The 14,589-nt window shown below is 49.7% G+C and overlaps 1 protein-coding gene across 1 annotated transcript; it reads left to right on the forward strand.

Moving 5' to 3' along the window:
- Nucleotides 1–253: 253 nt before the first annotated feature.
- Nucleotides 254–2,048, forward strand: LOC124687988 (gamma-glutamyl peptidase 5-like). The gene is made up of 2 exons (XM_047221708.1): nt 254–766; nt 1,402–2,048. The coding sequence occupies exons 1-2, from the start codon at nt 254–256 to the stop codon at nt 1,762–1,764; spliced, it is 876 nt and encodes a 291-aa protein (XP_047077664.1). The 3' UTR covers nt 1,765–2,048.
- Nucleotides 2,049–14,589: the final 12,541 nt, after the last annotated feature.

Consider the following 14,589-nt stretch of genomic DNA (forward strand, 5'->3'; position numbering starts at 1 on the left):
GAGTATTTTTCTGCTGTTTTATAACCGCCGCCACGTTTTTCAGAAGCGATCGCGACGCCACCCCAACTCCACGTCCAAGTGACCACACTCCATTTTCGGGCCTCCTTAAATAGTGCCAAGACTTGGCTCCAGCTCTCATCGCAACACAGGCACACAGCTTACCGGTGTCAAGTACACTTGTCTTACTTAGCTGTCTAGCCAGCTGCACCGTCGCCTGCTTCCGGTTGAGCTCGCTAGCCCGCGCGCTCCGACGATGACGGTGGCCCCGGCGACGCAGCTGGCTGGCGGCGGGAGGCGGTACGCGCTGCTGCTGGCGCTGAACGACTCGGAGTACGCCAGGAAGGCGCACGGCGGGTACGGCAAGGTCTTCGTCGGCGCCCTCCGCTCCAGCTCCGAGGATACCTGGGACTGCTACCGCGTCATCGACGGCGAGTTCCCCGCGGCCGAAGAGCTGGAACTCTACGACGGCTTCGTGGTGAGCGGCAGCCCGCACGACGCCCACGGCGACGGCGCGCCGTGCTGGGTGCGCCGGCTCTGCCTCCTCCTCCAGACCGTGCACGCCATGGGCAAGCGCGTCCTCGGCGTCTGCTTCGGCCACCAGGCCCTCTGCCGCGCGCTCGGCGGCAAGGTCGGGAGAGCGACCGGCGGGTGGGTCGTCGGCGTGAAGGAGGTGACATTCGTGGAGGATGTGGAAGGTTTTGAGTTCTTGGAGGAGGGGGTTTCTCGCCGGAGGAGCGCCAGCATCATCGAGGTTCACCAAGATGAGGTATGCATATCTGTGATTGAACGCGCGGCTAATTATTGCTCCCCTTTTTTTTTAATATTTAGCAATGTCAATGGCCAATGCAGAGTTGACATTTGAAAGGAAAACATGCATGTTACCGCACGCGAAGATGACATTTTCTTTAGAAATACACGTGAACCACACATGTGGGAACTACATTTCAAGTTCGCACTAGTTCCATAAGCATTTCTTCGATATGTCAAATTTGAGATGACTTCTTTTCAATAGTTGCTTTTCCATAGGGACACCAATAAGTTGGCAACATGGCCTGTCGTAAGAGCGAAGACACATTAGGAGACTTGACCCTTTTAATTTTCAGATTTGCTAGTTTTAAGCTGGCTCCTACTTGAAAGCCAAGTTAGTTCTCGGTCAAGTCCTAAACAAGAGACAATAATACTTGCCCAATTTTATAATCTTGATTACGAACTTGCCCAACTTGGCTAGCTTTGACATTTGACGCGTTAGTTTTGTGCTCCATAATTAGATAATTAATGCCACTTGCAAATTGAGTTGCATTTCCATCGTCAGCTGGGCATTCAGTATTTTTTTATCTGTGACGCTGTGGTTTATGTCGGAGGTACTAATTTGGTGCGATTTGACTTGTAATTAATCAATAGGTGTGGGAGGTACCGCCCGGTGGCAAGGTGCTGGCCTACTCCGACAAGACGCGCGTGGAGATGTTCGCCGTCGGCGACAACGCCCTCGGCATCCAGGGCCACCCGGAGTACACCAACGACATCCTCCTCAACCTCATCGGCCGCCTCGTCAACGACGGCACCGTCGACGGCTGCGCGGGCGAGGCCGCGCGCCGGACGGCGGAGAGCGGCGGGCCGGACCGCGAGTTCTGGACGGGGCTCTGCAAGGGCTTCCTGATGGGCGGTGGCGCCGCCGTAGCCGCCAGGACTCCGGCGCCGGAGCTGAGCTGCTGCCATCGCGTCGCGTGCTTCCCTGCGGCTGCTTCAGGTCCCATTGGCTTGTAGGTTAGCACTTTTGCACGGTCACGTTACGTACGTACGGTCGTTGCATGCGGCTTATAGAGTTCAGCGCATGCAGCATGTGCTATACTGCTATGCATAGTAGTATGGCTTTTTTTTCCACGGTCACGTTACGTACGTACGGTCGTTCCTGAGTACGCGTGCACGTACGATCGGTGAAGCGACAGGACAAGCGGATGCCTTTTTTTTCGCGTGTGCTGCATTGTACAGCATGTGTTGTATGATTTCCAATGATTGAATGGATGAGGGATATGTGGTTTGGGCGATGACACTTATCCAGGCAGTGGCGGACCCAGGAAGGAACGGGAGGGGGCACACCTTCAAATTTTTTTTTGCGCTCCCCAAATAATGAAAAACCTTTGCCTATAGAACAATGTATAAGAAAAAAGTTTCCCCCAAAAAAGTTAAAAGTCTTTGGCAATTTTTTTTTGCCCCGCCATTCTTCATACTAACGGTGTTCAAGAAGATGCAATCTTCTTTGATACTTGTTTCTCAAATGTAGCGCAATTTTGCTCTTCCTCTTCATTTCTACACAATTGAAACATTAGCAATTTACAAATTAGAGAGAAATGAGAATTCGGGCTCACCGCGCTCACTGCTGGTCATCGACGGGAAGATCACTTAGAGAGGGGTCAAGGGGAGAGAGGCGGCCGGCGGGAAGAGGGGGGAAGGCCGAGGCCGAGCCGGGGAGCCGGCGGGAAGAGGGATTGAGGGAGTCCAGTGATATGCCGTTATCTACATTGGTTTGTGATGATATGGGCACGGAGGCCTATGTGGAGCCCAATTTCAGGACTCCACCAACCTAGGTGGTACGCCATCAAGGATTCAGGAGTGACACGCTAGGACGACCTAGCCATGTAATAATTAAGTCTAAGGTTGTGTCATTCATTCTATGTTAGGAAATAATGTAGCCAGGTCATGCTTGTGGGCCATCTAGGGTTTTAATAGAGTACGGTTTGACTTGGGCTCTGTCCAAGTCGAACTAGGTTAGGCCCAATAAGGGGGCCGGCCGGCCAGCTCTCCCTCTCATATAAGGAGATGGCACGGCTAGGGTTTAGGATAGAACAAGTTGAGTCTAAAAGATTAGGGTTTCCCTATAGCGTGTGATCACGTGTATCATCCCTCCGGGGGTACGGCGCTGCCGTTATCTATTATATCCGCTGCGAAGGTTCTTGTGTTCATCAAGGATTGTCTAGCTCTTGGTTTGAGGCGTATCGTTCATCGATCCGTTGCTTGCTTGGATTCGTTCCCTCTTCTCCGGGATGCGTTCATCGCGTTGTTGGGAGGATTTACTACCCCGGAGTTCTCGGCGTGAAAGATCGGGCATCAACTAGGAGGATCCACTCGGGTTCCTCCCACATCATGTGGTATCGGCTTTACGGGTTGCTCACGGCGAGGTGTTGTTGATCGATCTCTTTGATCGGTTTGCATCGGAGAAGATTAGCTCTAAGATCGGAGGAGTTTGGCTCTCGGTCGAAGGAGGTTGGTTGGAGGAAGTTTGGCATAGTTTGGTGCAGTTTGGAGGTCATCCATGACTGTTTCGGAGGTCAAAATCGCGAAAAATCGCGACCAGAATCGGGAAGAAGACGAAATTTCGCGACCTGGAAAAAGCTGGTCTGAAATCCGGTCAACCGGGCCAGTGACCGGGCAGCCTGGCGTAGAACCCGGTCAACCGGGCGCCAAACCGGGAAGTTCGCAAAAATTCGTCCGGTTGTGTTCCGGTGCGATGCATCCGGTTGGCGACCGGTCAACCGGGCCAGCGACCGGGCAGGCCGGTCTGGAGGCCGGTCTAACCGGGCCCTGGGCCGGGTTGGCTTAGACTGCTTGCGGTTTTCCTCCGGCGGTTTCTTCGTTCGTTGCGGTGGATTCTCCGGTGATCGTTGGTTCATGCTTGTTGATGATGTTCTTGATTCATTTGCAGACGATGTGCGTGGCATACGGTGTTCGCGTGGCACGAAGGCCGGTTATGTGTTCAATGATTACCTTGACATACGGAAGGGCGTACAACGTCATTTGTCCAAACTAAAGTGGTATTTACACCATGATGCGGCCGTTGAGGAATATGAGCATTGGGAAAGGAACATGGAATTGGGTTTCACTCGTTGTCGCCGATATGGAGGAAAGTTCACTGGTTATGATGCATATATTCTTGCTCACCGGCGTGTGGACGAAGAGTTGTATGCTTATTGGTGGGATGCGATTGACAGAGGTGAATTTGCTGAAACTTGGGAAGACTACAAAACTTTTCTTCGTAGTGGTTTCGTGTTACCATATGTGGAGGAGAGTAAGCAGCCATCCAGAGTTGTGCATGCAATAGAAGAAGTGGACAGGTGCATAGTTCCTATTCGGGAGATTGTTCCACTACCAACGGTCACTACGGTTGAGGTGAAATCTTCAAAGGAGAGGAAACCTGGCTGCGATACCAAGAGCACTACGTGGCTGTTGAGGAGGATGTACCATTGAGCGGGCTGAATATGCAACTCAAGAGGGTACAAGGTGATGCTTGCAAGACAGTTGACAAGGTTCAGCGATGGAGTTTGTTTCAGACTCAGTGCTTGATCGAGGGCAAGGCTTGCAAGTTGATGATTGATGGTGGAAGCTGTACTAATGGCATTAGCAAGGCGATGGTGACAGCATTGGGGTTGTCTATATGGTGTCTTCCTGAACCTAAACGTCTTGAGTGGTTGAATAGCTGTGGAATGCAGAAGATTACTCACAAGGTGCGTGTGCCATTTACAGTTGATGAGTATGTTGATGAGATCGATTGCGATGTGTTTCCATTGGAGGTGTGTGGATTGCTACTTGGGCGTCCTTGGCAGTATGATCGCAATGTGACACATGCTGGGCGAGCGAATACATATTCTTTTATGCATGGTGGCAAACAGCGGACTTTGAAGCCTATGGGTGATGATCATATCAAGTCCGATGTGGAGTTAGTGGTGCGTAAGGAGAAGTTGCACAAGCCTAATGTGCAGCATAAGGTGCATGATGTTCCGAGCATTGATGTTGGTGATGTTTCAGCCAAGCATGTAGATGACAAGCAAGTTCTTGTTGGTGACAAGTCGGATGAAGCTACACTTATTGTTGATGTGGATGTTGCAGCATGTGCTACAGTTCCAGTTTGTGTTGATGCTAGTATACATACTGATGATGTTTGTGCTGATGATGTTCCAGTACATATGGCGCAGATGCGCGTGAGAGGAGTGGGAGGCGAGAAGGTTAGCGAAGCCACTGCTGATGGTGTTTCAGCCCGGTCACAGACCCGGTCCAACCGGACCAGGCGCCGGTTGAGCCCGGTTCAGACCGGCTTAGGCGCTGATGCCAACCGGAGCATGTTCTCTGAGACGTTGCGACGTCTCGGTCAGGATCCGGTCCCAGACCCGGTTACAACCGGATCGACCGGTCGTATGTCCGGTCAACCGGGCGGCAGACCGGCTGTGGCAGAGCGCGTCAGTGGAGACGGTGGGCAGCGGCACTACCGTGCTAGGAGTATTGTCCAGTTTTCCGCGGCACCGCGGATGCATCAAGGCAAGGATGGACGTGTGAGACATCTATGTGGCCCAGGAATTACACATCTTGTGCAGGGTCATATGCAGCGACACAAGGGTCCATCAGTACCTCGTAAGAAGAAGGAATTGGCGCCAAAGGCCAAGCTCATGTGGAGAAGAAAGGAGGCGCCAAGTGCTGTATCAAGTCGAGAAGGCCGCGAGGGAGGATGTGGTGTGGAAGGCAAGCAAGACTTGAGGACGGCGAGGACGTGTCATGTTCATATCACGTCACCTTTTCCAGAAGACCCTCACGCATTGGGGACAACGCTTCTTGAAGGGGGGGGATGATATGGGCACGGAGGCCTATGTGGAGCCCAATTTCAGGACTCCACCAACCTAGGTGGTACGCCATCAAGGATTCGGGAGTGACACGCTAGGACGACCTACGCCATGTAATAATTAAGTCTAAGGTTGTGTCATTCATTCTATGTTAGGAAATAATGTAGCCGAGGTCATGCTTGTGGGCCATCTAGGGTTTTAATAGAGTCTGTTTGACTTGGGCCTGTCCAAGTCGAACTAGGTTAGGCCCAATAAGGGGGCCGGCCGGCCAGCTCTCCCTCTCATATAAGGAGATGGCACGGCTAGGGTTTAGGATAGAACAAGTTGAGTCTAAAAGATTAGGGTTTCCCTATAGCGTGTGATCACGTGTATCATCCCTCCGGGGGTACGGCGCTGTCGTTATCTATTATATCCGCTGCGAAGGTTCTTGTGTTCATCAAGGATTGTCTAGCTCTTGGTTTGAGGCGTATCGTTCATCGATCCGTTGGTTGCTGGATTCGTTCCCTCTTCTCCAGGCTGCGTTCATCGCGTTGTTGGGAGGATTTACTACCCCAGGTTCTCGCTGTGAAAGATCGGGCATCAACTAGGAGGATCCACTGGGTTCCTCCCACATCACGCATACGCGGTGAATCCCAGAGAGCATCGCAGGCGGGCGGGCGCGCCAGGCCGACAGGAGAACTTGAGGTGGCGGACGGAGGCAATGCAGGGGCAGCGGCAGCCGTGCGGGCGGCGATCGGGGGCTCTGGGCGGCGGGGAATCGCCGCCAGTCCATGAATCGCGTGGGCGACTGGGCGTGACCACCGTGTGCGGCTTCGCGTGAGGCCGTTCTGGCTAATTGGGCTTTTTTCCGATGGGGTACTAACTTTTTTTACAGGAAATCTGGGTGGGCCACGCCCCCCCCCCCCCCGCACCCCTAGATCCGCCCATGTATCCCTGGCACATTCCCAGACATGCAGTACCTGACGAGATTTGATGTTGTGCAGCCAGCGGCACCCCCACCCTCAATGTGCTTCTCCAGCGGCTACCATGGCGGCCCTACCAACCTCTAGCCATGGACGAACATTGGCTTCCGCATCGGCAACAACTGCACCACCTACGGCGGGAGCATTAGCTAGTTGTCCATCAGTGCTTGCACGATTTGCAATCGGACCATTGGCCTCCCCATGGTAAGTTTCGATTTCCTCCTTTTTGATTTGGGCTAGGGTTTTTGTTGATCCGTTCAATTCGTGCTTAGGTGCTTAGACTCGTTGTTAGATCTAGTGTTAGTGCCAATTCATGCACGCTGCTCAATGTTGTGGCGTGGTAATATCTTGTTTGGCATTGACATGCTTGTCAATGTGTGTGGGCGGTCAGGGCCATGGCGTGGTGATCACTGGTTTGACATTGATATGATTGTCAATGCAAGCATTGTGGGCACCGCCATGACGTGGTCAGCAGTGCATTGCCAGTGACATGCATGTCAATACCAGGCACGGGAGTGACCGCCATGGTGTGGTGATCACGGTTGCGGCATCGACATGGTGATCACTACTTGGCCATTGACATTGACATGAAAGACAATTCTAATGCAAGTTGGTCGCCACCGTGGCATGGAGATCACTACTGTGACATTGACATGCACAGCACTGCAAGCATGCTAACATTCTTTAATGAACTTTGTTGCTCTGTTGCGGAACTAGCTGTTTCTGAACAACAAAATTGAGGCTCTATTGGATATGGCACACATCATCCCCTCTATACAGCCGAGGCCTAAGATATCATGCTTGGTGGAGGTCGTGGAGGCGTTGGATCTGCCGAAGAAGCATAAGGGGCGGTCTCCATGCATAGGGAACGAAGGCGTCCAGAAGGTGCCACGGTTCTACATTCAGGTGAGCCCAAGGGAACTATGATCCCTCATAGTGCCAGTATTAATGGCCAATGGAGTAGGTGTTGGCCAAGATGGTGAGGATCATTTAGGGTTTAGGGTTTGGGTATAGGTTTAGGGTTTAGTCATACAGTCAAGGTGCCAATTGAGACCACTACATTTTGCAAGACCTGGGTGCGGATGTAGTGTTTAGATGGCAGGCTGATCTTCTTCAAGGGGTCAGAGGCCTTCGCTAAGAAGATCAAGATGGCCGTCGGCGACACCCTTGTGTTCAAGTACAAGAATAGAAGAGTTTAAGATGAAAGTGCACTGGTGTGGAGGTGGTGTTCTACTAAAAGCACTGTCGGGGGAATAACCACGGCTGATACTACGAGGTAGCTTATGAGAGGTGTAGAGCAAGACGATGAGGAGAATCCGGGATCGAGATTGGCACACGATGTACCCAGGTTCACGTCCCCTCGGTGGAGGATCACTGCGTCCTGCTACAAATCTACTATATGATCATAGATTGGTTTACAAGGAGCCGTCGTGGGCGGAGAGGAGATTGTATGTCTAATGAGGGATGCCCCCTTCAAGGGGTGCCCCTCGTGGCTTTATATATGCAGTCACCTAGGGTTTACAGGTATAAGGATGTTTGTGCTGCTTCGCTTTCTTTCTGGGACTTCTGCAGGTCCAATCGCTCCGGGCTTCAATCGCTAGGGTGCTTGGTCCAGTCGCCTGCCGACTGGACCTGTCCTGGGCTCTATTCATCCGGCGAGTGAGCTTGGTGATGGCCCCCTAGGGCGTATCCCCATCAAGCACCATGGCAGGGTGATCTTTATTTTGTTTATGCTAATGGTGTGATGTGATGTTGTGATATTGGTATACACTACAAGCAAAGTTCTAATAGACAACGTCTCAAAATCGTCCGCTAAGGGGTATTTTTCGTCGCATATGGGCCTAACCCGACGATATGGGTTCGCATTGTGAAAGCTGCGTCGAGGCAAAGTCCTACGACGATTTTTTCGGTCCGTCGCGCTTGGGCGCCCTTCCGCCACGGAAAATCGGACCGTTGCCCAAGTGTTTCGGGAGCCGTTGACTGCGACGTCATGCAAGCCGACACGTGGCACACGCGCGTTAAGCGGCGGTTAACGGCGTTAACCGGCCGAAACCCCGTGGTAGATGGTAGGCCCACACGAGGCTCGCCACGTCTTAAGCGGGCCGGCCCATTAAGTTTGCGGGCCGGGCCGGCTGACTTAGTTTGACCGGTCAACTATATAGGCTGGGCTGGTCCATTAGTTACGTGGGCGGGCCTAACCTCTAAGATTGGTCGGTCAAAACTTTAATGGGCCGGCCCACTAAGCATGTGGGCGGGCCGAATGCACTCGTTTGACCGGTCAACGAGCAAAAGGGCCGGCCCACAAGACATGTGGGACCCACTTTCTGTTATCGGGCCGGCCCATTTACAAAGTGGGGTCCACATTAAAGCAAGCGGGCCGGCCCAAGAAGTTAGTGGGCCGGCCCCAATTAGCATGTGGGTCCCACTTTCTCGCTATCGGGCCGGCCCATTTAGTACGTGGGGTCCACATTAGATCAAATGGGCTGGCCCAACAAGCCAGTGGGCCGGGCCAAAAGCACCGGTGGGTCCCACTTTCCTGTTAAAGGGCCATCCCATTTAGTATGTGGGGTCCACCATATAGCAAGTGGGCCGGCCCAACAAGATAGTGGGCCGGGCCATAAACACAGGTGGGTCCCACTTTCCAGTTAAAGGGCTGGCCCATTTAGTACGTGGGGTCCACCATATAGCGAGTGGGCCGGCCCAACAAGATAGTGGGCCGGGCAAAAAAAACTCTGGTGGGTCCCACTTTCCTGCTAAAGGGCCGGCCCATTTAGTACGTGGGGTCCACCATATAGCAAGTGGGCCGGCCCAACACGCTAGTGGGCCGGGCCAAAAACACTGGTAGGTCCCACTTTCGTCTTAAAGGGCCGGCCCATTTAGTATGTGGGGTCCACTATATAGCAAGTGGGCTGGCCCAACAAGCCAGTGGGCCGGGCCAAAAGCACCGGTGGGTCCCACTTTCGTCTTAAAGGGCCGGCCCATTTAGTATGTGGGGTCCACCACAAAAGCAATTGGGCTGGCCCAACTAGTTAGTGGGCCGGCCCAGTAGTGGGTGGGGTCCACCTTAAAGCAAGTGGGCCGGCCCAATTAGAGTGTGGGGTCCACGAGTAAATCAAATGGGTCGGCCCAATAAGTAAGTGGCCCGGCCTCGTTTAGTTGTCGTTTATATGCCGGCGTAAAAGGCGCTTTAGGATTTTGCGGGTCGGCACGTATGTGATTTCGCTTAATTGGGCCGTTTAAGGGATGGGAATTCGTGATTTAGATACGAGAATATTTACGCAGCATTGATTTACGTCGGATAGCCTCACTTACCACAAGCACCAAAGAAAAAATGCGCGAAAGAACTATAAAAACTAACTAAATATTACATCAGTCGCAAGGCTTTGAAAAAATATTACGAGAACCCGAGAGAAATTGAATGGTAATTAAACCTAGCAATACAATGAAGCGATCCGGCAATCTTTTAAGTTGTCCATGCAGGCACCTATATCCGAAACAAAGACATTACAAGTTAAGACAGACAACAATGGAAACGCAAAGACAACGCAATAGTGTTTGCCAAAGAATTTGGAACTCATCATTTCATCGTTATAACAAGATCATTGTAATGCGCACAATAAGCAAACAAAGAGTGCATGCCGCATACCAACAGCCAATATAACAGAGCATGTTAGAATGAAACGACAGACTTACTACTGTCGAGTCCCATGCAAACCAACATGTTCGGGGAGTACAAAATTAGCATGAACAACATAGTAGCGAGGCTATAAATTTTGTAACAACGACCGAGCAAGATGAAGTTATGATGGCTACATCTACGGAAGCGAGGAATGTAAACCAAAAATAGAAGTTACGATGGCAAAAGCTAAAGAGGAGGGAATGTGAACCAACATGTGCCAAGTGCAATTACTTAATTTTGGCCGTGAACTAAATAATACTCCCGAACTTATAGTGAAGGGGATGCAAATCAAGATGTTTCGGGATATAAACTTGTAATGAGCAACACATAGAGGATAGTTAAATGCTGGAGCTTAGGATGGACCAGATACAAAATATAGTGGGATCACCTGTGAACTTGTATAAGAGGGAATGCAAACCAATATGTTCAGCTTTCCATATGTGAGCGTCATGCCAAGTCAGAGAAACAAGTCAATAATGCAGCTTTTGAAGAACAAGATGGCACGCAAAATTATTATCTAGTAGTATGACAAGTTTATTTGTACTACGAGGCTAGATAAGCGAGTGATAGCATGCCAAACTAAGTCCTTACTTTGTTAGCTTACAATGAACTAGATACAAAACAATGGCATCACCGTAGTACGGGGAATGCAAGCCAACATGTTCATGGAGTAAAAAATTGGCACAAACAACATAGTAGCGAGGCCATAATTTTTGTAACAACGACCGAGCAAGATAAAGTTATGATGGCTAGATCTACAGAGCGGGGAATGTAAACCAAATATAGAAGTTACGATGCCAAAAGCTATAGAGCAGGAATGCGAACCAACATGTGCAATTACTTAAAATTGGCCATGAACTAAATAATAGCGAGGATGTTACTATAATACCTATAATTTTTGTAACAACGACTGAGCAAGATAGAAGTTATGATGGCTACATCTACAGAGCAGAGGAATGCAAACCAAAATGTTCAATCGCTTAAAGTTAGCAATGAAGTAGAAAATAGCAACGTGTTACGGTCATAGCTAGGAATGAACTAAAAGAGCTTCAAACAAACAAGCATCCGAACCCGAACATGGCGCTAAAACAAGGGACTTACATTAGGAGAAGCACTCTGTGGGAGTCACGACGGATCTTCCTGGGGTTGATAGATCCGGTGATGAAGTACGCTACATGTGCTACTTGGGGTTGGAGAGACGGCCATTACACTTCATGATTACTCATCTCATCTGCAAAAACGTAACGGCGCGTCGTTAGCACAAACAAGTTCCCCCAAGATTAAACAAGAACTTGCAGGCAAGCAATAGAAAAGCGACGATAGAAGAGTTTAGATCATGCACGGCGCCGGTGAAGCGGATCCGGTTCGTGCACGGCGGTGTCGGTGAGCAAGATCCGATGCGGTGGACGACGGATCCGGCGAGCGGCTCCGGTGGGGTGGACGATACCGCAGCTGAAGCGACTGCGGTAGAGCTGCTAGATGAGCATATGGTTTCGAGGTTCGGCGGGGATGATCCGATCCGGTTGATGACGGCGTCGATGAAGCGGCTCCGGCAGGCAGCCGGATGACGAGGATCGCGAGGGCTCGGGTAGGGCAGGGAAGTCCGGCGGGGATGTTCCGGTGCGGTGGTCGTGGAGGTGGGAGAGAGGGACTTGGGAAGTTCCGGTGGGTGGTGTAACGTCCCAGGTTTAGAGACGATCGAGGGGTAGATTTTAGAAAGGGATGTGCATTGCATAGTAAATTCTGTTGAAATTTCGCGCTTTTAAACAAAAACTGCATCGAAGGGGGGCAAGTTTCTCTCTGGACACCTTACAGGGTTAGGGTTTCGAGAGTGCGACAAACTTGCTTCTTTCTAATTAAACTAGGGTTTTGAGAAGAGAGGGGAGAGTTTGCATCATAACTTAAGTTGCATGATTGAATTCAAACTTAAGTTGAATTTGAATTTCAAATTCAAACATCAAATGAATATCTCATAAATTCAATTGTGAGGAAATTCATCAAGTAAATTATAAATAATAAACAATATAAGCAATTAAAGTAAAGTAAAGCTCATTAGAGAAAACTTTGAGCTTTATTGATTAACACACAAGATACATTGTCTTTACAATATTCATAATGGAAATAAATGAATTTTACAACACATTACAAGAATTGGAGAAATTGTAAAATAAAAGAAAATAAAAAAGAAAAGTACAAGGAAGGATTCTATCCTAAATACTACAAGATCATCTTCACTTGATCTTGGATTTGATGATCTCCATATCCATTTTGATCATCATCTTGATTCCCTGCACATAAAAAGCAAAGCAACAATTATGCCAAGTGGCATTGCCACTTGGCAGGTTAGAAAGAAAATGGCAACAGAGGGGATATGCTCACAGCTCTGCCGAGCTGATCCTCTCCAAACCAAGTGCAAAGCATCATGAACACACACACACACAGGCAGCTCACACTGCATGTGTGCATGCTCACTGACACACTCACACGAGGAGAGTCACCAACACTTGCCGAGGCGGTGCTTGTCGACCGAGAGATGCAATGGCTGGCCATATAAATACTTTTCACAACTAAAACCCTAGTCATTTGTTCAGCCATCGACAAGCGGCGAGTGGTAAGTTCACCAAGAACACCAAGAACACTTAGAGCAGGAAGAACAACAAGCCACCGAAAACCATCCAGGGACAGTTTCACCAAGAAGCTGTCAGCCGTGAGCAAGTACCGGATGGAGTAAAGCATCACAAGTCACAAGGAGGAGCAGGGCAAGTCAAGCAAACCACCGAAGCAAAACCTCTACACCAACACCCATTTCTAGGAGGCTGGAGTGAGGTATAAACAGATCAACCTGAGCAAAACCCTGGTTTGCTCATAAATAAGCATTTGCATATGTCACAGAAGCCAAAATGGGTAGAATACCCAGATTGTATCATCATCTGGCTACCAAGTCAGTTGGTGCAAGCAAAAATGGGTGAAGCCAATAGGAAATCACCAAGGGAACACTAGCTAGACCAAAACAGTGGCATAACCAAGGCAATCCAGCAAGGAAATGATCCTATCTATTCAACCAAAGTCACCTAGCACCTAAAACCTAGCACACCATCAGATAGATAGACAATATGTGTCTATTCTTGTTTGTCAACATCAAAGAACACTGGAAATCCAACAAGGAATTACCCGAGTGATGCATTCACTAAGCCATCACAAGCCAACAAGGGTGGGAGCTACCTAAACGACAATGAATTCCTGTCAAGGTCACCTCAACCACTGAACCAGCCCAAACTAATAAGCCATGCACAGTTATCATCACCCAGATGGGTTCAAAAGGAGGGCTAGGGTACCCAACCAAGTGGTGGCATCCATCTAGCCCTGTCACAATTAATTAGATGATCACAACTGCAAGGCAGCTCACATCACTTATCCACTTCAGTATAATTCAGGCAAATACAGATAAGTGAGCTAAACAAACAAATCAAAGCACCAGGGCTTTGCAGTGATCCAATGGATCACTTGCAAGCAACAGCAGATTGCTTAAGCCAACCACGAGTACACACCGAGTTAAGCCTGTATGAAGCACAAACAGCACTGGTGAACACCAGTGAGTCACAGAGAGGAGCACATACTTGCTCACAAGCAAGTAATGATCAATTGATCATCAAAGCATCACTTACTTTTGCTACAGATCACTATAGCCAAGCATAGTATCATCAAAAGGCCCAGATAATTAAATTAACCATATAATTGAACAATTGCATCACAGATAAGTGAATAGAGTTTTATAATTGTATCCAGAAGCACTCCATCAAGTGATGGAGTTGTTAATGCAACAGTTAGGCTCAATTGAGCATGTCCAGGAATTAGAGCACATATAATAGCACATCTGGAGCACTGGCACTTGCCAAAGGCAAGGATCATCACAGAATGATCAAGCCAAGAGCAATCCATGGCATATACATGAAAGGAATATTATACAGAGAATCAACAGGAGTCACTAAAATTACACAGAGCACCACAGCATGCTCATAAGCAATAGTTCATGAGTTGCAACAGTAAGCAATTGAGCAAGAACAGCACAGCACAACAAGCTAGAACCGTGGCAGATGCACAGCAGCAGCATAATCACACAACATAGCAGCAGGCGCACAAGCTAGCAAGCCGCAGCAGCGCATCGGCACGGCCAACATCTCCACATGGGGAATGAGGCCAGTAGTCGAGTCAGACGCAAGGGAGAAGAGAACGAGGAGAGGAGGATGAACTAGCGAGTAGAGAAGGAAGAAGGAAAAGGATGGCGGCGCACATACACTGGAGCGGAGCACTACGGCGTCACCATGGCGGTACGGCGGCACAG

Source organism: Lolium rigidum, chromosome 2 (assembly GCF_022539505.1).
Source record: "Lolium rigidum isolate FL_2022 chromosome 2, APGP_CSIRO_Lrig_0.1, whole genome shotgun sequence".
Classification (NCBI taxonomy): domain Eukaryota; kingdom Viridiplantae; phylum Streptophyta; class Magnoliopsida; order Poales; family Poaceae; genus Lolium; species Lolium rigidum.

Coding starts and splice junctions, on each gene's coding strand:
- LOC124687988 (XM_047221708.1), top strand. CDS start 254: ATGACGGTGGCCCCGGCGACGCAGCTGGCTGGCGGCGGGAGGCGGTAC. Junction 767..1,401: donor TCGAGGTTCACCAAGATGAG/GTATGCATATCT, acceptor ATTAATCAATAG/GTGTGGGAGGTACCGCCCGG.